This window comes from Acipenser ruthenus, chromosome 47, assembly GCF_902713425.1.
Source record: "Acipenser ruthenus chromosome 47, fAciRut3.2 maternal haplotype, whole genome shotgun sequence".
Classification (NCBI taxonomy): Eukaryota; Metazoa; Chordata; class Actinopteri; order Acipenseriformes; family Acipenseridae; genus Acipenser; species Acipenser ruthenus.
In genome coordinates, this window is record NC_081235.1 from 8,481,209 (window position 1) to 8,507,094 (window position 25,886).

Consider the following 25,886-nt stretch of genomic DNA (forward strand, 5'->3'; position numbering starts at 1 on the left):
AAGGCTGATCAGAGTTGATCGATTTTGGCAATTAAGTCTTTTTTTTTTTTTTGTCCTGCTTTTACAAAGCCCCACATGTCCGTTCCTAAACCCCCCGATATAACCCCCTCCCACTACATTGTGTCCGTATTGATCTCCAGTTAGTTACTCTTTAAAACCTGGGGTCCTAGCCCAGACCTCCAGAATGCATCCTGACAAGTGATGAGAGCAAGTCAATGAGAGTTGGTTGCTTGAGAAGAAGAATGAGGCTGGTTAATGAAACATCTGTTAAAATGAACTGTTGGCCTCCACACCTGCTAAAGGGGGCTTCATAGAGGTGTTAAGTCCACAGGCACGGCTGGGGCTGCCTAATCTCAGCTCCCTTTGAACCTGACTGCTGCCTACAGCACCACTCATCCTAACTAAAAGCGTCCATTCGCCTCTAAGGGCAGAAGATGGGACTGCAGGCAGAATCTTGTCCTCTTAAAAACTTAATATAAAGAACAATTTATCCTTTCACATTCAATTATTAAATACCCACTTTCTGCCATAAGTATTTCACTATAAATTACTGGGTTGAGCAAATGAAACAGTTGGCACACGCACACACACACACACACTGATTAACCATTGTTTTCTTTTTAATAAAAAAAAAAAAACAATTAATACAAAAAAAACTGAACATATTACAGAGTATTTACATCTTGAGTCATTACTTTTTTTTTTTTTTTTTTTTACATAACGTTGTTTCAGATAATCTGGACTACTTTTTTAAATATTATTTAAATGACTAGTTATTGCATGTCTACCTAGCTAGATAAATGTGAAGCGGTTTATCGGACGAGGTGTGGAGGGCAGGGAGGATATCCATAAAGGGAACTACCCCAGGCTAATTCACAATGGGTTTGCAATATCCATGCAAAGTAAGAGTACATCGGCACTACCCGTGGGTTTTAAACTTAACGTAAGTGACGGCAAAAACAAAAAGAAGAATGAAAGTGTTGATTTCAGCAAGTTCGTGGTCCCCAGTCCTGGCCACTGCGGATCACAAACAGTCCAGCTTCATGCAGCAGCCTGGTCTTTATTAAACAGCGTCTTAATAAACAAGCCTGATGACACACACAGAGTAATCACGACAGGAGAGCTCAGATTTAAAATGAACATTTAAGTGCCGATTAACACATTAACCTGATTGTCCCCAAAGACTGAAGCGGGTAACATATTGCAACGCTGGGGCAGAATGACTTTGAATCTACTTATAAAAGTGGACCTACAGCCTCCTGCGATAGCATGGCATGCACAGAGGACCTGGGGAGGGGGAGCCTACATTTGAACTGCAAATCAGCTTAAGGTTGTAAATGGTACAGCATCTATTTCTACGGTCGTATGTTCCAATGCACACTACCCATTTTAGCAAGCTGGCTGGATTTTCCTAGGATCAGCCTGTGTACGAATGGTTAAAAGGGCCTTTGCTTACAGCGATACCGCAAGACTGTTAAAGCAGTCATCTAACCCCTCGTTAGCCCCGAGTGAAAACTTTTAATTATTGCTGTCAGCACTGCTATTATCTGCATTGTATAGCCCTCCATGGTGCTATATAAAATGAATGCTGTTTAATTGCCTTTATAGAAGAGTGCAGGTGCTGTGCGGTCAACGTCAAACAGGGCGAGATGCATTTGCTAAAATGAAGGCAAAATTCCCTGTAAAAGCAACTGCAGTCACACTACAGCACAGGTCAGTCAAATTTCCTTTCTCTGCACGTTGTATCTGATCTGCCAGTCAGCTCAGCAATGCTTTTGCCCTGTTGTTCAAAACTCAGGCCCTCGAAAGGCCAGCAATACTGTAGACCAAGGTTTGTTTCAAACAGGGTCTAAATGGTTTTTACCACTCAGTTGCTTCGATTATTCTACGTGCATCATCAGAAAAATGGCTCAAGCGAAACCCTGGACTGCTAACATGAAGTATATTATTACTGTTGCTATCTGTTCTGTAACTAATGTAAAGTCTGAGGATCTCTTGAGGAAAACTAGCATGGATGCCCATAATGCTGTAGGCATGACACTATTCGGAGTATCTGGATATGTGTGCATGTGACCAGGGGGGGTGGAATCCACAGTTCTGTTCTATAGAACTACCCGAGATGTTTTACTAAAATGATCAGGGGCTAGCAATAAAGTTCTCGATAAGTCTTCTGTGAACGGATGATTCAGCCAACCAATTGAAAGCTTAAGTCTTTAATTGATTTACCTTAAATCAGTTAAGAGCAGCTTTAAATGCAGGCAGGGTTGTTGCTGGCGCCTGATCATTTTAATAACAGGTAGTTCTAAAAACGTACGGAAATAACAAAAGCGGTTTAAAAATGTGGGAGTATAATCGTTGAGTGAATTGTCTGCCGCTTAGATAAGCTGAAGTCAGCTCTAGTTTAGAAATAGAGTGGCTGGCCAGAAACTGTAACAGCAGCCTGGATCCCTGCAGCCACAGCATGCTCTGGGACAGGCCCAGCGGAGGCGCCCCATTTCTAGTAGGTGAGATTTCATTGCAAGGAGGGACTCGAGTGACTTGGACACCCTGTATCAAGCATTTACTGCAAAGACGCACAAAAAAAAGGTCAAAGGAAAACACCTGCGTAAATACAGGCTACTTGAACAAACCATATCACTGAACTGAGAAAACTGACATTTTTAGGGGAAAAAAAGATTCAACGGACAAGCCTGCATAAATATTTCAAAACTTCCTTTTTTTTTTTTTTTTTTTTTTTTTTAAACATGGGAGGTCTTTCCGGAGTTAGGACAGGGCTCTGAACCAGCCTCAGCAACTCATGTTGGGTCCAAGCCTTTAAAAGAATGATTCTGACACAACCAAGCAACATCAAGAAAAAGCCACTGATCCACAAAGCATTCTGCATCCACCTTCCGTGCCTTGCCTTGTGCAGCAATACTTTACAGTCGTTTTAAAAACAGGACCGGGAACAGAATTCCTGATGCAAGCAGACACGATGGCGGGATGGGATATTAAACTGCGGTATTGCAGAATGAAAGAGGTTAGAACTCTGGGCATTAGGCTTTCCTGGCTTAGTTTCTCAATCCATCTAAACTGGGGACAATTCTGTAACACCCATGGAAATAAGACATGGAATCTCAGCCTGGGATTTAAATAATAATAATAATAATAATAATAATAATAATAATAATAATAATACTGTCTCTGATCAGCCTCCTCATTCAGGATGACCACTCATGACATCATCTCCTGCTCTCTGGCGGGCCGCTAGACTCTGGGTGGAGCGGTGGTTCTCATCAGTGGGCCCCGTCTCTTCAGAGCAGATGCAGTATCATCCTGTCCCAAGGTGGCCCATCTTCATGATCCATTATTAAGTGCCTCTTCAGCAGCAGTTATAGTTCCTGCTTAGCCTACATGAATTAGGTCCTTTACTTGCGTGTGTGTGTCTTTTTTTTTTAGTTTTTTTATATTTTCTTTTTAAAGTAAAGGAGGGTCATCTCTTAACTTTAGCATCTTCTTTGATTTTCCAGATCATGAGTTCCATGCAAGCGGAGGCGTCTTCGCTGGAATCGTGTCCTTCCACTGTTCAATAAAGAGCAAACTGGGTTAAATGAGTCATCGCACAACGCTACAAACATAGCAAATTAACACACCATCATGAAAAGTCCTTCAGCCCTCCCGTCAAAGCTAAATCTAGTGTGCAAAAAAAAAAAACAGGTGTGTGTGGCACATGTTGTGTGTTTAAGGGTCAGATAACTCAAGATTCCTTAAGTGCTCTGAAGACAAAAAAACCTGGAGCTAATCTGGAAACCAAAGTGGGAGAAATCCAAGCAGCTGTGTTTGGACAACGCCTTGAACAAGAACCCCTGAACAACATTCTGAAAGCAAGTATCCCCCCTAAAGTCATGCAACTTTACCGTTGTCCTGAATGATGCGCTTGAGGTAGTCTGCCATGACAGTTCTAAGGGCTCGCTTGTATGGCAATCCCAACCGGTGAGGGAAGACTATTGCAGTGTCCACCACCCTGCTGTGGATCAGCTACAGAGAAAGACAATTATTAACACCATAAAAGGACACCTGCATGTGTACAGAGGACAGTTCCTTGTAGATCTGCAGCATTAACAGGTTCTTTATTACGATGCACTGGGAGCAAAAGCTTAGCAAACCTGGTCCAAAAGTGCCTCCAGCCCTCTGGAACGGTCGTCAGAGCAGGTATGCAGCTTCTCTGAACACCAGTCCCTGCTACACAGTAATCTGCCAGATTAGCTCGACTGCAAAGCAGCTTAATTTCCCCATTCTCAGGTTTTGTCAATCGCCAGCTCTTACCCCAAAACAATAGGAGGGGGGATTATGTGCTTAGGCTCTGTCACCGATAGCTGGCCCCTCCCGTTCCCCCTGTTAAGCTCACCAGGTGAAGGTATAAGAGACACGGCTCTCTCAAAAAGCAAACCTGAGTTTTATGCGATTACACACAACAGCTCCCCCCACCCCCGACTCAAATTCCAGAGGTAGACTGCTTAAAAGATCCAGTTACACTCCATGTGTTATTTCACACTGTGGCTTGCTACGATAGGATTTTGTCTTTAACAGTACGAAGTTTCAAAAGCATGCAAGACTCCCCTGACAAACCCTCAGCCTGCCCCTCCTCTATGACTCGTGGGCGCTACCTTCAGTGCAAGCAGGTCGCTCTCCAGACTGTGTCCAATCAGGATGGAGTCAGCGCTGAACATGCTGAGCAGCACGGCCTGGACATCGCGGATTGTTATGGTGGTGTTTTCAAGATCCTCTTCAGTCACCCCTGAAAACCTGCCAACACACGCACATTTTGCCATTGGCTGTTAAAGCTTAAAACATTAAATCCTTAACGGCATATTATTATTATTTGTTTATTTAGCAGACGCCTTTATCCAAGGCGACTTACAGAGACTAGGGTGTGTGAACTATGCATCAGCTGCAGAGTCACTTACAACTACGTCTCACCCGAAAGACGGAGCACAAGGAGGTTGAGGAAGTGACTTGCTCAAGGTGACACAGTGAGTCAGTGGCCAAGGTGGGATTTGAACCAGGGACCTCCTGGTTACAAGCTCTTTTCTTTAACCACTGCATCACACAGCCTCCTATAGCATTTTACTAAACGTTTGACCAAAAATGTACCGTTTAATTGGATCTTGCATCGATTACTTTAATGTACTTTGTTTTGAAACCCAGGACTGACAAACAGAAAGTTTTAAGCCCTGAAGTTAGCCTCCCCTTTAAAAGTGCGTACATTTCTAGTTAAGCAAAATTGGTGTGAATAAAATGGTTTTGATAACAGAGCCTAGAGCATTGCAACTAAACATTACAAACCACAGAGTGCGAGACAGGCTGGTTGTTACCTGGTGTTGTAATCCACGACTTTGCTGTCAGGTTTGACAAACGTGTCGTAGATCACTTTCAGATCGGAGTTGATCACCGTGACCCTGGTAAGCTCCAGACCTTGCTTTGTGTAGCACTGCAAAGGGAAAGGCTAGAGTGACGAAAAGAGCCTAAACACGACACAGAATACACTGTCGAGCACTAGCAGTTATGCAAGCTCCAAGGGAAAGCTATAGGAACAGCTGATCTATCCAGTTTAAAAAAAAAAAAAAATGTTGGTTGATTCAATAAATAAAAATACATAGAATTTTTGAGTTACTTTATGATCTACTTTGGTCTCATTCAATCAAACTAAGAAAAATGCATACTAGCTCCTGAATACAAAACTGGATTGAGTGTCTGTGTATGTATATATATTGAATCTGCCATATAAACAAATCTGAATGTCGTATCAGGGGTCTGACTAGCTTACCTCCAGATAACCAGTCATGTCAGAGGATTTAGACACAAATTATAAGCACCGTATGACACTGAATTATCCCGAGAGAAGAAGATGCTCACCATCTCACAGTCCAGAGCGTAGACCCCAGGGTTCCCCTCTTGTGAGGCGGGCTTGTCGAACGTCTGCACATACCCGTCCAGATTCTCTTTGCGCGCGTCCTGGACGTGTTGCTGAAACAAGGAGATTGGGTTTACTTTCGTTTACAGACCCACCAAAACAACATTACAAAAGCACGTGGGGTATGGTGCCTGTGATATTTGCACAGTTATGTGTACCAGGTTTGTACACTGCAAGCAATGTAAAATGCTCTAAAACCCAGCAGGTCCACAGTAAGTGAATGTATGAGGTTTTCTATATTGGGAGAAAACATTTTGTGTATTGCATAGCTGCACTGCCCCCTTGTGATCCTTTGTGGAACTAAGCCTACATAAAAAGGCAAACCAAATCAAGAACCAATTAAAAAAAAAAATCAACATATTTAACGGGCAGATCCTTCAACCTTAGTAGCATATCGTTTCATTTTTCAGTTTTAAAATTAAATTCTCATGAATGTATTCATTTTTTTTAACTGCATGTAATAACAGGCCTTTGGATATTTCTGTGTCTTCCTGTATTGAAGATCACAGCTTTTTTTCTATTCGATTTTGACCTTCAAAGCCATGTAACAGCAGCAGTTTCCCCACAGTAGTGATCATGCTGCCCGCACTGTGAAGATCTCCTCCACCTACCTTGGATACCTGACAGCCTGTGGACCCCACCGCTCCAGAGCAGCAGCTGTACTGAGTTTCCCATCCATCAGGAGCTGGGAGAGAACAGGCAAACCTTTAAACCATTCGATCGCTCAGGGGAGCGTCGTAAAACTGTCCGGGGTTCATTTAACAAGGAACTGTGCAAGTAGTTACTGTAGAGCCAGGGTCTCCAACCCTGGTCCTGGAGAGCACAGGGTCTTCTGGTTTACATTTCAACCGAGCTCTCAGTTACTTAACTGCACCAATTATTGGCTTAATTAGTCAAGATTAACACGTGTTCTAGATCTTTAGTCACTGACGATATAAAGACACCTAGCAAACCTGCAGGACTGAGGCTCTCCAGGACCAGGGTTGGGGATCCCTGCTGTAGACAGTTAGACCGTCTATAAAAGGTGGCCTTTTATACAGGTTTGACTGGAACTAAAAATCAGGACTGCTCGACTGAAACACAAACCCTGTGATTTATCCAAGGTCTGTACACCAACGTGCTGTTAAGGTAAAAAAAATAAAATCAAACTGTAAATGTTTTGTAACTCAATAAAAGAAAGATTTAAACGCTATGCGGAAACCTTAAATTAAATTTCCCAGTTGTTTTGTGTAATTTTAAATTTCACAATTAGAGAAACACTTTGTTTTTTATCAAGTCTTGGATAAACAGGGTCCTCAGTCTCATGCAGTCCTCTCCCAATCCCCACTCTTCATTGCTGCAGGTCTCTTCTGAGCAGGATTGTAAAGGATCTCAGTAGCGCAGTATAAAGCTCTTTCATTCTCCAATACGCACCTCTCTGTCTCCGCAGTCTCCCCCAGTGGAAGGTACACTCCTCCCTTCGAACGCAGTTCCCATTCGCAGAGACTGTGTACTCGGACCCACAGCGGCAACACACTTTGGTGAAGGCTAAAGAGAGAGAAAAACATTTTAAAATGTTTCAATTCTGAAGTTTACTCAGCCAGCACTCCCTTTGTATTTACACATCAACACATTTTGAAGCTCCAGAATTAAAGGAGTTGGATAAAGTCGTTATGTCAGTATGTTATCGGAACATTATTCAGCAGGTTTCATTTGAACTTCATGAAGCTCGTTTAGATAGAATTCTCTAAGGGGCTGTACTCACGATCGAGGACTTTCTTCTCAGCGGCCGTGTGGACGATCGCTCCCCCTGGTCTGTCAGGGTTTGGTCGGGGGTATCCATGCTCCTGAAGCTGCTCTTCAGTCATGAGGTACTCTCTCATTTTCCTGTACAGTGTGGCGCCTGGTAAATAAAAAAAAGCCATTTCATGAATCTTCATTTAAAACATTTCAACCACTAACTAAATACAAAATTTTAAAAGATGAAAAAAAACTAATAATTTATGAAAGCAAAAAAACTCCTGCATCCAGTCCTGGGCTTTCAAAACTATCCTCAATCAAGTTATATTATTGCTGCAGGAACTACTTCTGATAGCAAACAAACATTCTCGGGTGAGGCTTGTGCATGCAGTGATCAGTGCAATCAGTCCAGAGCAGATTCAGCAGGGACCCGATCACTCAAATTTCTGGCACCTGCTCATGACAATAATATACCAAAAGACTGCAGGCTGTGACTTGGGACTGGGACAGCGTGCAGATATAAAGTTAATCATTCGAGTTTGCTCTTCACCTGTGAGCTCCTCCTCCTGTGGTTTCCCCAGGAGGTTCAGTGTGAAGCTGGTCTTGGCTGCCAGCCTCCCTCCCAGCAGCTCCTCGTGGGAGAGACTCTTCTTATTCACACTGGGAGGCTCTGAAAGAAAAGGGCAAACGGTTTTATGCTTGAGGTGCTATGCAGAACCGATGCATCCATGTCAAGTATACAGAGAGGAACGCAATTCAAAGCTGTATTGAAACGCACTGTTGGTAGGGGACGTGGGGACAGTGCTTTGGCCCCGGAGCTTTTTCAGCGTGTTCACGGCCACATTCAAGTAGATATTGCGGTTGCTGCTTCTGTCATACACCACCTTCTCTTCCGCCAGGGCCTGCAAGGAGAAAACAAATACAGGGTTCTCTCATATATGCAGCTATTTTAAATCAGCTACCTTTGTTTTTTCAATACACATGGAAAAAAAAAACCTAGTTCCATTAGAGGCGAAACAACTCCCCTAGTAAACATTTTTTGGCATTCACTTGTTGGCGAAAGTCCTCCACCAGCTAGTTTTCACTCACCTTCTCAAAAGCACCCTCTTCGGATGAGCAAAACTTGAGGCACTCATCAATGAAGAGATTGAGATACCTCTGACGGACATTAGTCGGGACTTTGGCACCAAACTCGGTCGGAATGATGGGCCTCTTTAAAGAAGAAAAGTTCTGTGGGGGGTAGATATGTTTTAGTCCAATAGCCTAAAGCAAGACGTGGAAAAGCCTTCCTCCCTCCCCTACTTACCTTTAAAGTAGGGGTGTGCGCTATTCTCCTCTGCACTGCAGTGCTGGTGGTCTTTGATGGGAAGGAAGCGGACGTGTGAGCTTTGAGAGTCAGGGAACTGGATCCAGACCTGCTGGGTGAGGCCACGTTGCTGCCAGCCTTCCTTCCTTCCACTGGGCCTGAAGAAATAGGAATGGGACTTTGCTTGACAGTTTGAAGCACCCTCAAATTCACACTTTTGACAAATAACAATGTCTGGAAATGGACAGGCAATTCAGATTTCTCCCCCCTTGCAGATGCTTCCAGCAAAATTATTGGCTGTGCAAATGTCCCTTTAGCAGCATATCTGTACCATACCACAGCTGCAAACACACAATTAGTGCCATCAGGATCACGCTGAATGTATGAAAAGTGTGACGTGCATTCAGACTGATGGATATAACTTACACCATATACCCCCAGAGTCCGATCACATATAGATACTCAGTAGCCAGAGCGATCCAACTGTACTCTTGACGTTTTTTAGTTTTCTGTATGGCGCACAAACTGTCAGCAATTGTTAAACCAGTGAAAGAACACTTTTGAAAAGCCACTTTCTCTTCTAAACTCCAGTGCTTGAAACTCGCACTAGCCCGGCACCCACTCCTGGGTTTAAAAAAACCTCCCTTGTTTAGGTATATTATTGAAATAAGCAAAAACTGGTCAATCTTCTACTTGGCGTTCTACAATTTACTTGGCGTTCATGTGGCTATAAGAGAGGGATCTTTTATTATATTTAAGCATCAAGTTCCTAGCCCCTGATGAGTCAAACAACATACTGAAGGTAGTTCTGAAACCCAGGAACGGGTGCAGGGCTGGTTTGAGTTTCATGAAACACGGATCACTAAGGTACCAGAGCATTCATATAAAAAAAATTTAATTAAATAAAAAAAAAAAAAAGTGCTTGTGTGGTCGCACCACATTTCGCAGCTGGTGCAGCCAGGGTTGGCCGATGAGCAATCCTCTTCTTCTCTCCTGCGTATGCCGCGGTGGTTGCAGCGGTTTTTGCTGCCGCAGCCAGCTGTACTGCCTGCTGCTGTGCCATCTGGATGCGCTTGTAGCAGGTCTCCTGGGCAGTGGCCCTTCTGTAGGGTCGGACGGGCTGCTTCGGGGCTGCTTCCACCTAAAGAGCAGGGTTGACTTGTTACATTTGTTTTGACTGGATTTCCACCTCGCCACTAATTTCCACACTACAAAATTCTACACCCTTCAAGTCCCAGCGTTTTACCCACCCAAGCCACACACATTGCTAAAAAAATACCCCCATTTCTAAAGTCTAGTTATATAGTCAAATCACATATTTTGCATTCACTATTCAATTGATTTAATCCAGACAACCTGCATTTGTGTGGAGAAAGGACCATGCTCACTTAAGACAAAAACAAAACAAAAATTTAAATTAAAAAAGAAAAAAAAAGAAAATCGCAGCTTTTCTTAGCATCTCTCCGTGTGGGATAACCAATGCAAATTCAAACACCTGCACTTCAGTTGTTTCGTCGGGGAATTATACATCCTCCAGGGTCATGCCTTTAACCTGCAGTGGGGAACTCGTGCAGAAAGTCGTTGGCTACTCAACAAGCCTGGTAATAGGGTCATGCAGCTCTCCTCACTTACGTCTCCTTTGCATGCAAAGTGGGAAACTCTCTTCTTCTGTCCCGGGAAGAGCGTTGTTAAAGTGTCGTCTGTGCTTCCGTTCTCGGGGGGCTCGCTGGGTGCCTGCGAGAACGAAAACGACCACTCAGCGTTACAACGGGAGCAGCTGTCCTGTCCTCTGTAAATACTGTCATACAAACCCTTTTCTTTAACACACATTATTTAGGTAGCGTGAATAGGGTACAGCAATCCCATAGCAGGGTAGTCGATTAGCACCCTTTCAAATACTTCCATTATAAACACTTAGAATGGAGCTCTTAGGAACAAGCAAACAGAGCATTCTACTGCTTAGGTCTGGTTTAATGATCTAAACAGCAGAACATACACATACCTCCGCTCTTCAGCTCTATATTTATTAAATATATACACACACACACACACACACACACTACTGGGAAATGAATTTCATTAAATCATTTTGGATTCATGCGACATGCAAAAACCATACATTTGAATATATATTTTTATTTAAATGAAGAAGTGCACATTGCTGCTCTACCTGTTTCGCTTGCCTCCCCTTGTCCTCCGTTTTCACATCATTTGATTCATTAAATATCCTCAGGCACTCTTCCATTGGGTCCTCCTCGTAATCCAGTTCATTCTGCAAGCTGGAGTAATCCCGGTCATCCTCCTCCTCCTCCTCCGCCTCCTCGATCTCGTCCTCTGAAGAGGAGAACGCAGAGGCTTTCCGCTTGCTGGTTTTACGCTTTCCCTGGAAGGAATCCCCTTTGCTGGAGCTGCTGGCCTGACCCGGGTGGTCTTCATCACCGCTCTCGTCACCAAACAGATCCACGTGACTCAGCGTCCTCTGTTTCAGTTTTATTTTCTGGGGCCTCTTTCCTTCTTCCTTTGTTGAGCTGCTCTTTTGCCCTTCCTTTACCGATTCTTTGCTCCCTGTTTTCTTTTCTTTGCTCCCCTGCTTCCCGTTCTTCAGATCCTTGGATCCTGAGGGGTCCTTCTTGCTCCTGTCTCCCCTCCCCGCTGCTTTGCTTGTCCCGTCGCCCTTCTTTCCACAGCTGCTGTCCGAGACCTTCGGCTTCTCCTTTCTCGCCCCCTCCGGCGCGTGCTTCTCCTTCTTGCCGCTGCTGCCTCCCTGACCCTTCTCCTGTTTAACTTCCTTCTCTTCGCTTTTGTCTTTGTCATTCACTTTGTCTCCGCCTTTGCTTTTGTTCTCCTTCTTCCCATCGTTTCTGTCCTTCTTGGCTGCCTCTTTAGAACTGGACGACTTCACTTCCTCCCCCTTCTTCCCTCCCCTCTCCTTTAAACCTTCCTTGTTCTTTTTGCCAGAGGGTTCCTTCTCTCCATTCTTGACTTTCTCCGCTTTCATCTTTTTGTCAGACGCTTTACTGCTCTCCTTCTTCTCTCTGCTTTTTCCCTCCTGCTCCCCAAGCTTCGCACTATCGGTATCTTCCGGGTCGTGCTGCGCGGCTCTCTCCTTCCCCTCCCGATTCCCGCTGTCGCCCGTTTCGTCGTCCGAGAAGCTCCCGCGCTGCAGGCGGCTGATGGGACTGGGACGATATCCTGTCCCATTTTCATCATCCGATTCAGAAAAGTCGGCCCCCACTTCATACTTCTGGAAGTCCGTTTGGCGGCGGGGTTTCTTGGCGGTGGGGACGTAGCCTTCCTCTTCTTTCACTTCTTGATTCCTCCTGCCTCTTTTCTGGTCCTTGGCATTCTTTTTATTCAAGTGCCTCGCCGAGTAGTTAGACAAAGGGTCATACTCCAGATCGGTTGTGGGTTTCGTTTTGTCAATAGTGTATTTATTACAAGTCAATGCTGAGGGTGCTGCCTTTTTGATTGCTGCCTTGGATACGACCGCAGGAACGTATTCCAGCGAGTTGCCTTTAGACTTACTATCAGGGTCCAACGTGTACTTGCTGGAGTGTGGGGTGGGGTTGTAGTCCCTGACCGCACTGATCTGATAGCTACTGGGGTCGTACTCAAGGGAACTGTAGGCGTCGCCTTTGACCTCAGCCACGTCCTCGAGCCAGGACAGTTTCTTCTGCTCCCGCTCCACCTCGCTCTTGACAGCCTCAATGGCCCGGTTGACCAGCTCCAGCTCCAGGTTGCTGGGCTCCAGCTCCACGGAGTCGCTCCGGGTCGACTCCTCTCCATTCTGTCCCGCCGGCCTCGTGACTTCAGGGCTGTACGGGTCGCAGCCTTGCTCTGTAAAGAATTGAGAATTTCAGCAATGCGTTTGTTTATTTCGGAGCTTGTGAAAATGTTGGTGACACATACTACTTCACCACAAAGTTCGGTCAGTCCCTGCTGAGAAAAGGGGGTGGGGTGGGGGTGTACATTCACAATTGCTCCTAAAGTGGCTAAAGTTTTATGTGGGCAATTCTGAGGTCATAAAATCGACAATCCACTCAAATCGTATAAGTGGCTGGCACACAGGATACCACAGCTGCTCTGAAATAGCCAGGTCTTTTAGACAGATGTTAAAAGAGATGTACAGCTGGTATCTCCTGCAGTCGCAAGGGCCCCTCGTTGTTTACACACTCCCACAGTCTACCTAAGCAAGCACCTTCATTCGGCTTGGCTCTGGGGGTTGTCTCCTCGGTGCTGGTTTGCACCAAGGGGCAGATTTATCTTAACATAACAGCGCAGTACAATTAATACACACAATGCTGTTTACAAGGAAAATAACAAATTGACCCTTTAAGTTTGTGTTGCTTGTTATGACTATATTTCGCGCTACAATAGTACAATTTACAAATGTATTAAAATAATTATAGCGAGTTTTTTTTTTAACTATCTGCAAGCACAACATAACCAAGGTGCAACTGTTTTATCTGTATGTATGTATGTATGTATTTATTTATTTATTACACAGAATAATATGGGCGCAATTAAAGTATAAACCGAACTAGTAGCGCACAGATGTTTTGCAGGTCGATTTGGCATGAACACAATCCTCCACTTATTTCCGGTCCAGCATCACTTGGATGTTTTGATTCTGGGATCTCTCATAAAAACAGAGAGTATGAATTAAGACGACTATTGAATACAGTACATTCCGCAGACACGGATCTACAGAATTGGGCAAATATACAAACGCAACTGATCAGAACGTTTTTGTCAAACAAAAGCACGATAAAAGAACGAAAAGAAACGTCCTTTCACAGCACCGTCCTTTCACCGCCCACAAAGAGCGTTCTTCTAAAAAATAAATCATGCAAACACGTACTGTATAGAGACGTTAAAAAAAAGTCAAAGACGCGCACTCGTACCCTGCTGCGTCGAGCTCCGTGCCTTGCTCTCCTTACAGGACGCCCTCCTCGGTTTGCTGTGTCTGAAGTGACAGTAAGGTCTGCTGCAGAGCTCTCCTCCGTTCTTTGCATTGTTGTTGTTGTTATTAACGCAACTCCCGGGGCTGTTAATAAATGGACAGTCAATCCCTCGAAAGAAGCCCGTGGTTCTCAGCATCCTCCTCCTCCCCCCCGTTTCATACCCGTTGTGAGAAACTGACGGCTGTTTTGATATTTTTTGTTTTTTTTTGTGTCTCGCTTTTTCCGCTAGAGAAACGACAACAATAACACATCCACCCGCGCCGCCATATTTAACAAGAAAAAAAAACAAACGCCGACAAAAAGGGCCGGCCGGCGCGGACCATTGCGTCAGCGGGCGCGCCGTGGAACTGCCTGTTCCTGTTAGGTTATTATTATTATTATTATTATTATTATTATTATTATTATTATTATTATTATTATTAATTTCTTAGCAGACGCCCTTATCCCGGGCGACTTACAATCGTAGCAAATACATTTCAAGTATCACAGTACAAGTAATAATACAATTAAGAGCAAGATAAATACAATGACTTTGGTTCAAGCAAGTACAAGTGTGACAAAATACAATTCAATAATACAGCAGATAATAGTGATAGTTACATCAGGATATGATTAAATAGTGATAGTTACATCAGGATATGATTAAATACAAAATACTGCAGGTTAAACACTTGTCAGATTACAGTATTCTGAAGTACAGGATTAAATGCAGTGAAATAGGGGGCAGATAAGAGCAAGTAAAGCGCATTTAAGGAAGGTTGATAAGTGTCCCAGGGGAAAAACTGAGTTCTACAGGTGCTGGGGTCACGAATTTATAAACTGAAAATAAGAGCTTTGAGATGGGGGTTTGTTTGTTTTGTTTTTAGAACGATCTTGTATGCAAAGATAACGTCTTTCTCACTGAAAACATTTCATATAACGGGGACTTGTCTCACTGTCTATGGGTCCCAGGCCCAGCCAAAATCCTGCAGGGATGCGCTTATATTCGCGAAAGTAGGGTACAGTACGCGGTCCATTTTGACACATTCGGAGGGGGAGTTTTCTTTCAAAACTCAACTGTTTAAATGTTTTGGATTATTTTGTAGTGGTGTTTAACGAACTAATGCAGCAGTTTTATGTTATTTAAATATTATATCTTTTTTTATAACTCAACAGTGGACTATTAGTTTAGGAATACAATATTTTAGAAAGTAGTCCACCCCTATATTTGAAAGGACTGGCCCATTTCTTCTTTCTCTTAACTGTATTTGGCGGTTGTGCTCTATTGCGCATGCCCGGCGGGTTCGTTCAAAAACAATAATACGTCACTGTAATAATGGCGTCTGCAGCGCCGCCCAAGCCACGGAAGGTGTGTGTTTCGGGAGATGCAACACAGTAAGTTATAACAATAAATACGAAAATTCTTATCTTTGTCATTCGATTACGGGTTTGCAAAAGTTAAGAAAGATATGCACCTTTTTGATTACACATTTAGTATAATGTCTAGACACACTGTAAGAATAATGACGTTTTTTTTCACGATTTAAATAATATGCAGTTCGTGTTCAAGTTTACACTAAATACAGTATTTTGCATTATTAGGTTGTTCAAACGGGTTCTTCTTAAAACACATTAAGTGAATCAGTTAATATTAACCCCCTTTGCATGCACCTCTTTGCAAACATGAGAAGGTTTGCATCATTGTATTTGTGGGACACACATGTCCCTTGTATCGTATTGAAGTAACTGGGGGGCTCAGCGGCTCAGATACTGAAATGTTGTTGCTTCATCCCTCTCTCCCTCCTCTCTTCCTCTCTCCCTCTCTCCCTCCTCTCTTCACTAGGTCGACGTCTAGCGATGGCAGCAACACGAGCGCTGGGAACAGTAGTGGTGCCCCCACAAAAAAACCCAAACGTAAATTGAAGACATCACGCACTTTTAACTTTGTTATAGTTCATTAATACGAGCTAGTGCTTACTCCAAACTGTATCTCTTTTCTGTGAATAGTAATAAAAGAAATCCTGATTTTGTGTAGTTTTTTTTTTTTTTTTTTTTAGTATACCAAAGATACCAAAGCTTGCAGTGCAGAGGAGAAGGGGGTGCATTGGAGGTGTACTTCCTAATTAGTTTTTTTTTTTTTTTTTTATTACAGCAAAAGGTAAAGTTGTGAAATCTCGATATATGATGGTACCAGATAAGAAACCAGCAGCAAAGGTATGCAGAAAGCTCTTTTTGTCAACCCTACGCCTGATCTTTCTGTTCACTGCAGTCTCTGTACAGATTGCGGTCCACGTCACGGAAGATGAACAGCGACACCACCAGGGGGCAACAGAACCCAGAACCGCTCGGAGAGACTGCGAACAGAAATAAGATATTAAAAGAAACGTAAAGAAAAAAAGAAATGACTTTTTTGAGCTGCTTACCTTTTTAACGGAGCGTATTTGCTTTGTGTTCACAGAACGCTGTGATGAACCAGTCCATCTGTGTCCCAAACAGACCAGGCACACCTACGAAGCTGGGGACCCCAACTAAACTGGGGACCCCCACAAAGCCAACCACACCAAGCAGGAGGTCCGAGCCCCCTCGTTTATACAAAATACCGTCAAGTAAGTTCACCTGATTCCTGTGCAGCGGGTCCCTGCAGTACAGCGGTGATCGATTAGAAATAATATAGGACTTTTATAATTCGCTGCCAGCATGGCCTTACAGTGAATTAAACAAATTAGTGAATCACCGAATGAAAAACATTTTGGTAGAGGTAAATCCAAGTGATCTTACCTGTTAGCAAAGAGAAAGATCTGCTGCCTGTGGAAGGCTTGTATTTGAGATATACATATATAATTTTAATATCTTCATTTAGAGCTGCAGTCAAACGTCCTGGATGCTACGCGGATTGGAAAAAACGAACTGCAGTCAACGTTGCTTGAAGGTCATTCTATCCTTCCTGAACTGGACATCTCTGTTATTAATGGTAATACCCTATCGTGTGTGGTACATGCACACGCGGCCAAACTATTATGAATACTGCTGTTAGAACACAATGCACTCTAGAGCACCTGGCAGACGCAGTACATTTCTGAACATGTGTTTCACGTTGCAGATAAGACTGTGCATAAGCCCTCCGAGCCACAGGATATGGATCTGGAGCACGCCATTGACAATCAAACCTGGCTGCTAACTTGCCTAACAGTGCTGGTAAGTACAATGACAGTGAAGTATGTGAATTAAAAAAAAAACAAAAAAAACACATAGTTTTATCCCAACGAAAGCATATAGCAGAGAGGCTACCTCGTGTATTTTATTTAGATCACATATACAGTGTATTTGTGGCAGGGGGATGGGTATGTAACTTAAAACATGTGTTGTGTTTCTTATTTGGTAGATGGAAAGAAACACGACCAGGCTGAAGGAGGAAGCAGAGAGGAGTTTATTAGCGGTGATGGAAGAGGAGGAGAATCTCCGAAGGAAAGTGCAGGAGCAGAAACGGCAGCTGAAACTGTGGCAGAAAGAGAAGGAGCTGGACAGCCTGTTGGATCTGCAGGTGCTTTGTAGATAAACTCTCTCCCTCTCTCTGTGTCTCTCCCTCTCGCCAGGCAGAATGGATACCTAGCCCTGGCTGTAAAAGCTGTGGATGGCAGTATTGGTTTATAGACATAAACGTGAGGTTAGACAAACTCCACCGTTGTTAGGATGGGTTCAGCACTGCACACGCACGTTTGCTGCGCTTGTGTGGCCCTATACAGGCAGCCAATACAACGCGAGGAGAAGATCAACCTGCTGCAGGTCCCAGTTAAACCTCGTTTGATTTGAATTTGTTTTTCAGTATTTGAATTGGTGTTTCTTCCGATTTTGCCTTTCGTTGCAGATCGCAGCATTAACACCCCTGGCTGCAGCAGCTGAAAAGTTTAAACAGGAGTACAAGACCTTTGCAACGGCTTTGGATACCACGAGACATGAGCTGCCTGTGAAGAACATACACATAGAGGGGGACAGACAAGCCTTTCTTGGTATTATTTCTCTAGACTGCAGTATATATTTGTAATGGCAGACGTGTTTGTGTTAAGTCTGTAAATGGATGTTTTTTTTTAGTGCTGTGATTTTATTATTTAAAGTTAATTAACCTACGGCAAATATTTTTAATCATCGGCTGACATGGAAACAGCGGCATTCCGGAATGGAATCAGAATGTAACGCTATTACATCATCGCTGTGTCGTGAGGTGCAGTAGAAGGGGTTTCCCATACTAGTGTTGTGGTGTGGAGAGGGATGTTCTCTACATGCAGTGTGTAGCACAGTCTCTCATGTTTGTTCTCATATTCACAGACTCGGGTAAAGACTTTGACAATGTGCCCAGTGCTATATAAGAGTGGAGTAGTATTGCTGCTGGCACAGGTGCATTCCTAATAGCTTTCTGTATTTTTTAAATGTGTTTTTTTTTTTTTTATATATAGATAAAGCTGCAGTCTGTCTTAAGGAAACGGAAAAGCTACTGTCAGAGTTAAACCCTGCGGCTGCTGAGGAGAGCGACAGAGCCTGTGAGCTACTGAAGGCTGTCAAAGATACAACTCAGAGCGTGGACGAGGAACTAGGAAGGTGAGTCTGCTGACAGCGAGAGGAGTAAGGAAAGATGTGGAATGATTTATTATCACGCACCCAGCCTTCGCCTGTGGTCCAGTCCAGCTCGTCTCACACGTGAAATGAGTGTGACCCTAAAACCACATGATAAAACAAAAGGGATTGCAGCTCATATGTCTTTTGCGCTTTATATTAAATGAGTGATTCTCCCTCCTTGCAGAGTTTTTACTGAGGTGTTGGAGTTGTCCTCGTTGGTCAGCCGGGAGACTGTTTTGATTCATCAGAGGAGCGCCGAAGAATCGACGGGCCTGGCAGTAGCACGGGATCTGTATTTCCCGAAGGACTGTTAACATAAAACTGAATGTGAGGGTGTCTGGAGCTGTGTTTCCACTACCTGCAAAAACAGCTGCAATGTTTTCCTATTACTGTTTTATAATGTTTGTTAAATAAAGTTTCAGTGTTTTTTTTCAAAAACTGTTGTTGTCTTCAGATTTACTGGTTCTTTTGTCACTCGGTGGTACTATGTTAAAAGGGAAAAAGAAGCCAAGCTTACTGCATTTCACCACAGATGGCACTGCATGCTTTGCAAACATCATGACAAATGCACATGCATGCATGTAATGAGATTAAGCTTATTGCAGGTTTATTATCATGAGCTGCAATATAGTTAACAGTTTTTATTTTCTTTTTTTCTTTTTTTAAACTTCACAATTGTAATGCAGCCCCAGCAATTCCCAACTTCCTGGACCACAGCGACACTTCAAAATAAAACCTGTTGCATCCTACCTTTGGGGAATGTAAACAAAACGGACCATCAATAAGGCATTCTTTTATTCTTTCTGCTAGGCTGTAGTAAGCAAGCAGACACGAACGTCCTGTCCACACTGCAACTTGCAATACACTGCAATATATCTTTCATGGTTCAAAGTCACAAAAATCCTTTTCTTGTCTTGTGGTCCCGTTTCCTTAAAACTTAGTGAAGAGTCCCATGCGAAACAGGTCAAGCACGTTTAGGCTTTGGCATGAACTTAGATGTGTTAAATACATCTCGAAGTAAAGCCTCTCCTGGTCACTTTCCTATTGGCTAGGAAGCCTGTCTCTCTCAACACATTCCCGCTGTTAATTGGCTAGCTGTCAGGTTGCAAGCTTAGATGGGGATACTTCCGCCCTTAATAAATACGGCGACTATGAGTGAACGTTGACCTAAACCCCACCTCCAAAAAAACGATAGTTCAATGCGTCGGCGCTGATTGGGCAATGCCCTGCGTGACGCCGAACTCAAGCCAGCTGAAAATGAACAAGAGAGCGAATGTGTCCATGTGAGTACGCCGTATTAACTGTGCTGTTGTCGTTGTTAAAAACGCGTTTTTTAGTTTTGTGTTGCTGTTTCTAGGGGTACACCGTATTTGGCAGTGGAGTACGGTTCCGTTTGCATGGATTTTTGTGTTTGTTTTGTTATTAAGATACTTTTCGTAGGACTCCAGAAGATTGAGGTTTATAAAATGTAGAATCACACGATCAAGTATTGATTGTTTCCTAACTCGTTTCATGGCACGCTGCTTTGCCGTGTAACATAATAAACAATGCAAGCAGTCAGCTTTCACATACACTATGGCTTCACTTTTACAGATGCTGTTTTTTGTATTGAAACGATGTGATTGTGCGACAGGGGATAATTACAATAATAAACAATACTACAGCATGATATTTTAATACAGCACCGTACAAGAGCGTGGCTTTATTTTCTCCCTATTAGGTTATCTGCGATTAGTTCAGTGACACGCTGTAGCGGTCTCTTCTGCTTACCATCAACTAGATTAGGCTAGCTTTTTTTTAATGTTTAATGTTGTTCCGTATTTGTTTGTGAAATTGAACACAGCTTGATAATGGTGTGGTCTTAATCTCCCAATTTCCAACCTACATCAATATATGGAACAGTACAGGATTCAAAATTGCCGTCACAGAGATAGCCAACTAGCAGTATGGAGCTATTGCATCTCACCGTGACGTAACCGTGACGTAATGCAAAGGCTGCTTTGGCTCGGTCTCTCTGGGACGAATATTCATAAACTGCAAAAAAATGACCATGCTCTTAATCGTCATATAAACATCCATTCCACTGTACACCATGCTTTATGGGTTTATTTTTTTATTAATATAGTTAGTAAGAATATACCTTTGCTCTCCAGAATCAGGCAGGGATGGAAATAAGACTCCCATTACATAGCAGTTTGATCCATTCCTGGTTTTGCTGTATGTTTAATAAGACACACCTGAGCTTGTTACCTGTACACTGTGGCTGATCGAGCTCACAGTAAAACCTGGGAATGGGTGAACGCGCTATGCGATAGGAGTCTTTATTTCCATCCCTGTAATGCAAAAGTAAAGGGCTTTCTTTTGTATTTCAAAAGAACATTCGAACGTTTGAATGCTCATCCCGGCACTAACCGCTAACCACGTGGAGCTGGTGGGACGCCGCAGGTCTGAACCCCGCTTGTGTTGGTGTTTCAGCAGCTGGAAGCCCAGACGGGGAACGGTGCGGGTGGATGAGGAGGGGGCGGCGCCGATGGGCACGTGTGCAGGGATGTGTTCCGAGAGGGAGCGTCTGGAGCGCCAGAGACAGAAGCGGCTGCACCGCTTCGAGATCCTGCAGGGCACCGAGCGGGACAGGCTGCCCAGCGCTGACCCCGGCCGGGCTGTGAAGGAGTACAGCCGGCCAGCCGCGGGCAAGGATTCCACCTGCCCCAGCGAGCTGCGCCCGCCAGCGGTCCTGCTCAAAACCGTCTGCTACCTGATAGACGAGATCGCATCAGGGCAGACCGGGGCACCCTGGACAGAGGTTGGTTTGTTTCGCTTTACATTTTAAAAGTCAGAAACGGAAGTCTGCAGCAGGGATGGAAATAAGGCTCCTATTGCATAGCACTTTCACCCATTCCCAGGTTTTACTGTGAGCTCGATCAGCCACAGTCTCTAGATAACAAGCTCAGGTGTGTCAGGTATTAGACAAAACCCGGAATGGATCAAACTGCTGTGCAACGGGAGTCTTATTTCCATCCCTGGAATATAAAACCGCACCCTTTTAAGGCCCTATGGCTAGGTGCATCTGACACCTACAGTTACATTTTTTTTCCCTTTGGTGTTTCTTGAAGATGTTAAAGGTGTTGCAGGAAAGAAACAACTATCCGATTAATGGGATTGAGCTCTCCACTGATATCAGGCGAGGGTCATTGGTGTCGATCAAGCTAATTTACCAACCCCAGTGAAGAAACAGCTTTGTGGATTTGTGATGGTTGCTGCTTTGTGGAGAACAGCGACCCACACAACTCCGAGTGGCTGTTTCTTCAGCTGCTTCACATGGGAACGGTAACTCAGCTCAATTGACACCAATGCGGTGTTATTGTCCTGAAGATGGGTTTGTGCAGTTGTAAGACGAGTCGAAGTTTCTGTTCTACCTCGCCCGCAGGTTTACGGTTTCGTGTTCGACCGTCTGCGGAGCGCACGGCAGGACCTGACGATCCAGCGGGTGAGCGGGAGGCCGTGCGTGGCTGTGCTGGAGCGGACTCTGCGCTTTCTCGTCTACGCCTCCTACAGGCTGTGCCAGGAGCCGCTGCGCTGCTTCGACCCCAAGATAAACGACACGCACGTCCAGGAGTGCTTCAGCTGGCTGCTGGACTGCTACCAGGAGGGGATCCACGACAACGAGCCCGAGGTCCAGGCCCTGGCTCTGCTCTATAATCTAGGTGAGTAGCCCAGGCCTGGCACGGACTGGGGATGCACATGGACCTGTTCGCTGGGTTGTCTTGGTTTAGAACAGGGGTGTCCATAAAGTGGTCCCTTCCACTCCTGGTCTTTGTTCCAACCCTGTTCTAAATGTTTTAAGTGAACCTCCACCCAGACCTTGAAGCAGTTCAGTATACGATTGTACCTGTTAAACCTGGAGTGGATCTGCGCCTGAAATGAAAGAATATTGAAGAGCGAATAACCCACGTTTTTTGTGTGGGCAGCACTAACATCTATTGGGTTTGTTCTCAGGCTCCCTCCACGCGCTGCACCACACCCTGCAGCTCCCCGAGCCGGTGAGGAGCTCCGCGCCGGTCAGGCTGGCAGCGTCTGTGAGCCGGGCGTACCTGGAGGGCAACTTGGTGCGGTTCTTCCGGCTGCTGCGGAGCCTGACGTTCCTGCAGAGCTGCGCCGTGCACCGGCACCTCCCACGCTGCCGGCAGGAGATGCTGCTCTTCTACAGCCACGGGTACAGCAGCAGGAACTGCCGCTACCCCCTGCCGCTGCTGGCCGAGCTCCTGGCCCTGGCGGGCCCTGGCGAGGCGGCAGAGCTGTGCCGGGAGCACGGCATCACGGTGAGCGGTGACACCGTGGCGTTCCTAAAGACGGCCTTCAGATACCCGCCGGCGCTCGTTAGCAGACACTCCTATGAGCTGGTGGACAGGAAACAGGGAGACAGAAGCATCGCGGACGTTATCCACGGCTACTCCTAGCCTCCGCGCTGCCAACACATTTGCTGTGTTAATGTGATCTCTAATTTACTGCTGGGGGTGGGACGGAGATATTTAACCCTGTAGTGCCCATTGATGTAGCAACAATTCTTCTTTGCCACTTCTGAAGCATTACAGGGATGGAAGTAAGACTCCCGTTGCATAGCGGTTTGATCCATTCCTGGTTTTACTTTAGGTTTAGTAAGACTCACCTGAGCTTGTTACCTATACAAGGTGTCTAATCAAGCTCGTATTAAAACCTGGAATGGGGTGGAACTGCTGTGCAATAGGAGTCTTATTTCCATCCCTGCATTAGGACGTATGTTTTTGCCTATGGACAAATTGCAGGTAAACTGCTTCCAATCCATAGAAAATGTGTTACATGGGCAATTTGCCTATTGTTTTTACAGGCCATCTTCAAAGGCCAACATTTTTATGGGGTTTACATTATGTGTGGGTCTTTTTTTTCTAACTTATGTTTGTTTGGTGTTAGGAAATATAGTACCTTATCATCTTACTCAGGAATTACAGTTATACAGTGTGTGTGTATATATATATGTGGTGCTTCTCATTTAGTTAATTTGTAATATTACACAATTTTCTTTCTGAACTATTGTACAGTACATCTCGTGTTTCGTTGTTTTCAGATGTATTTTGATATGCTTGTGTGTTTTATATATTTTTTCTTGGGCAAAAAAATGCCTTTTAATAAAACATGTATATATCTATACTGTTTTTATAATAAATAAATAAATAAATAAATAAATAAATAAATAACCAAGCACGTGTTTTGTCTATGGTATATATCCCTGAAGAATCGTCGCTGAAATATCTGTGCATTTGGCAAGCATTGAAAATACAAGAACCCTGATGACATTCAATACAAATACCATCTTTAAAGGCGTTTGATTGCACACCTACAAATAGACCACAAAATGCAAAATATAAGATGCAATACCTCTAAATGCCAGCAGAGGATGCTATAGCTTCACAATGCGGCATTCCATACAGTATACATATCCGCATGTGCTAATCATACATATGTTAGGAGACGTTCTTCTTTATAATGCACCCCTGAAGGCGGTTTTGAATCTACAGTTGTTTCTAATAATAAAATACAGGGTTAAAAAAAAAACGCATTTGATTTGGCTTTCAGAGCAGCATGCATATTACACGAAGGAGAAATGAAGCTCTATCTCCTTACAGTTAAACCAACCACTGGGGAAAGGGGGAGAATTTTCACAAACTGGACTAACACCAACGTCTGCTTCCCTTTACATCAGAGTGTCAACAAAACTAAACATTGACAGGGTGTACATAAGTTAAAATACACCAATTAACGAATTATTTCCCAGCGAGATAGTGAGCCCCGTACTTGTCGGAAAATGCAGTTTTTTGGGGTTTTTTAATTATTAAAAGTTCGGTATTAAGTTACACGTAGACATGTTCGGTCACCCTTGCTTTGCTTATATTGCCAATTACGTGATCTTGTTTGCAAGCATAGCACAAAAGCAGGACCTGAGGACACAGCTGGAAATTAAGTGTAGACAGACTTAGGACAGAGGGTTGGAGACACGTTTTTACAGAGTGGTGAGGTGATGGAATGGGTTACCTAGCCATGTTGTTGATGCTGAATCACTGGGATCCTTTACAGTTCTGGGAACAATGGACTACTTATATAAAAACCCATTGATAAAAAAAAAATTTACATAGATATTTATAGAAATCCGCAGAATTAATCAATTAGAGCAATTGATCTCTATAGAAAACAATAGAAATATTATAGAAACGGGTGTGATCAATTCCTATACCTAGGAAAAAAGCAAAACAACTTTCAGAATCTTTAGTGATCTATATATATATATTTTCAAAGATAAATCTAGTGTTTTTTAAGGGCTAGTACCTATAATAGAACTACTACACCCTATATCCTTTACAAAAACATATCAATAAAGCGCGATGTAATGAGTGGTTTTGGATTAAAACATTGCAGCGCTTCTGCGTGCGTATTGCACTACTGTACCCATACTTGAAAGTGACGGCGTTCACAATACTACAGTGCGTGCCAGTACCGCAGGATTCACTTAAGCGTGAAACCCTTTATTACCGGGGGGACCCTTAACCGCTGAAACCGCATAACCACACGCAAATCACAAAACTGGGAATCGCTTTCTTAGCGCAGGAGTTGTACTGCTTTGAAAAAAACGATCTCTCTCTCTCTCTCTCTCTCTCTCTCTCTCTCTCTCTCTCTCTCTCTCTGTGCTTAAGCGGGCTTGTTAGTTGGTGTGGCTACACTGTAATTTATGGGTGGGGAAAACGGAATAGCGCACAGAACGGGGCTTGCTGTGCTTATCAAGGATCTGGCTGAGGGACGCGCGCAGGCAGGCATAGAGACAAAAGCGAACATCAAAGGAGAGGAGAGGAGCGAGTAGACGAGAGGGAGAGCGGAGAGGGAAAAAACCATAAGGGGTGAAAATAAAAGAAAATACAGAGAGGAAAAAGAAACTTTCCCAGAGAATAAACAAGGCTCAATGCTGAAAAATGTGAGCGAGCGGTGCTGAAGCGACAGAATCGGGCGCGTTTGAGAAAATACCGCTTGTACCACTTACCAAAAAACTCGATGGATTGTGTGGCCTGAAGCGAAGAAATCCATGACGGGTTACTTTTTAAGTTTTCCGGGGAAGGAATTCCTTTTGGATTTCAATTTAAAATAAGAAACCCGCCCGCTCTGGACTTGTATGAAAATGCAGGAGAAATACCGCACGCTTTGGATAAGCTGTGTTGTGTCGGTGTTACTGGTTCAGTCCAGCTATGCCCGTGGAAGACAGTAAGTATTCTTTTGGAGGGACTGGGGGTGTTTGTACTGTTAAGGGCAGCCCGGGGTTCACATTGAGCTACAG

At 44.0% G+C, this 25,886-nt stretch overlaps 4 protein-coding genes across 8 annotated transcripts in view; 3 read left to right on the plus strand and 1 right to left on the minus strand.

The window, feature by feature from the left end:
* Positions 1–675: 675 nt before the first annotated feature.
* LOC117401429 (RNA exonuclease 1 homolog) lies at positions 676–14,257 on the minus strand. Of its 2 annotated transcripts, none has more exons than XM_059013987.1 (16): positions 13,883–14,257; positions 11,149–12,815; positions 10,611–10,712; positions 9,918–10,119; positions 8,979–9,136; positions 8,762–8,902; positions 8,451–8,574; positions 8,223–8,342; positions 7,698–7,835; positions 7,367–7,480; positions 6,565–6,638; positions 5,896–6,006; positions 5,355–5,470; positions 4,647–4,785; positions 3,897–4,017; positions 676–3,561 (listed from the first exon to the last, which is right to left on the minus strand). In XM_059013987.1, exons 1-16 carry the CDS (start codon positions 14,076–14,078, stop codon positions 3,473–3,475), a joined length of 3,612 nt encoding a protein of 1,203 aa, XP_058869970.1. In that variant the 5' UTR covers positions 14,079–14,257; the 3' UTR covers positions 676–3,472. The 2 variants fall into 2 exon arrangements, with proteins under 2 accessions (XP_058869970.1, XP_058869969.1); XM_059013986.1 differs by having other exon boundaries at positions 9,915–10,119; positions 13,883–14,256.
* Positions 14,258–15,200: 943 nt separating this feature from the next.
* LOC117401492 (HAUS augmin-like complex subunit 8) lies at positions 15,201–18,970 on the plus strand. Of its 2 annotated transcripts, XM_034002254.3 has the most exons (10): positions 15,201–15,316; positions 15,765–15,835; positions 16,074–16,135; positions 16,380–16,527; positions 16,782–16,892; positions 17,022–17,116; positions 17,304–17,462; positions 17,787–17,928; positions 18,373–18,514; positions 18,717–18,970. In XM_034002254.3, the coding sequence occupies exons 1-10, from the start codon at positions 15,258–15,260 to the stop codon at positions 18,844–18,846; spliced, it is 1,119 nt and encodes a 372-aa protein (XP_033858145.3). In that variant the 5' UTR covers positions 15,201–15,257; the 3' UTR covers positions 18,847–18,970. The 2 variants fall into 2 exon arrangements, with proteins under 2 accessions (XP_033858145.3, XP_058870263.1); XM_059014280.1 differs by lacking the exon at positions 16,074–16,135 and having other exon boundaries at positions 15,224–15,316.
* A 716-nt stretch (positions 18,971–19,686) lies between these two features.
* Positions 19,687–23,700, plus strand: LOC117401369 (SAC3 domain-containing protein 1). Of its 3 annotated transcripts, none has more exons than XM_059014242.1 (4): positions 19,687–19,815; positions 21,011–21,335; positions 21,960–22,236; positions 22,529–23,700. In XM_059014242.1, exons 1-4 carry the CDS (start codon positions 19,754–19,756, stop codon positions 22,987–22,989), a joined length of 1,125 nt encoding a protein of 374 aa, XP_058870225.1. In that variant the 5' UTR covers positions 19,687–19,753; the 3' UTR covers positions 22,990–23,700. The 3 variants fall into 3 exon arrangements, with proteins under 3 accessions (XP_058870225.1, XP_058870224.1, XP_058870226.1); XM_059014241.1 differs by having other exon boundaries at positions 19,688–19,815; positions 21,008–21,335; positions 22,529–23,699; XM_059014243.1 differs by lacking the exon at positions 19,687–19,815 and adding an exon at positions 19,830–19,913.
* Positions 23,701–25,264: 1,564 nt separating this feature from the next.
* The window catches only part of LOC131721045 (C3 and PZP-like alpha-2-macroglobulin domain-containing protein 8), a 34,145-nt gene continuing 33,523 nt past the window's right edge, over positions 25,265–25,886 (plus strand). The window contains exon 1 of the mRNA XM_059014061.1: positions 25,265–25,813. Within this exon, the coding sequence (XP_058870044.1) occupies positions 25,725–25,813 (89 nt within the window). The 5' untranslated portion in view covers positions 25,265–25,724. The remainder of the gene's footprint in view (positions 25,814–25,886) is intronic.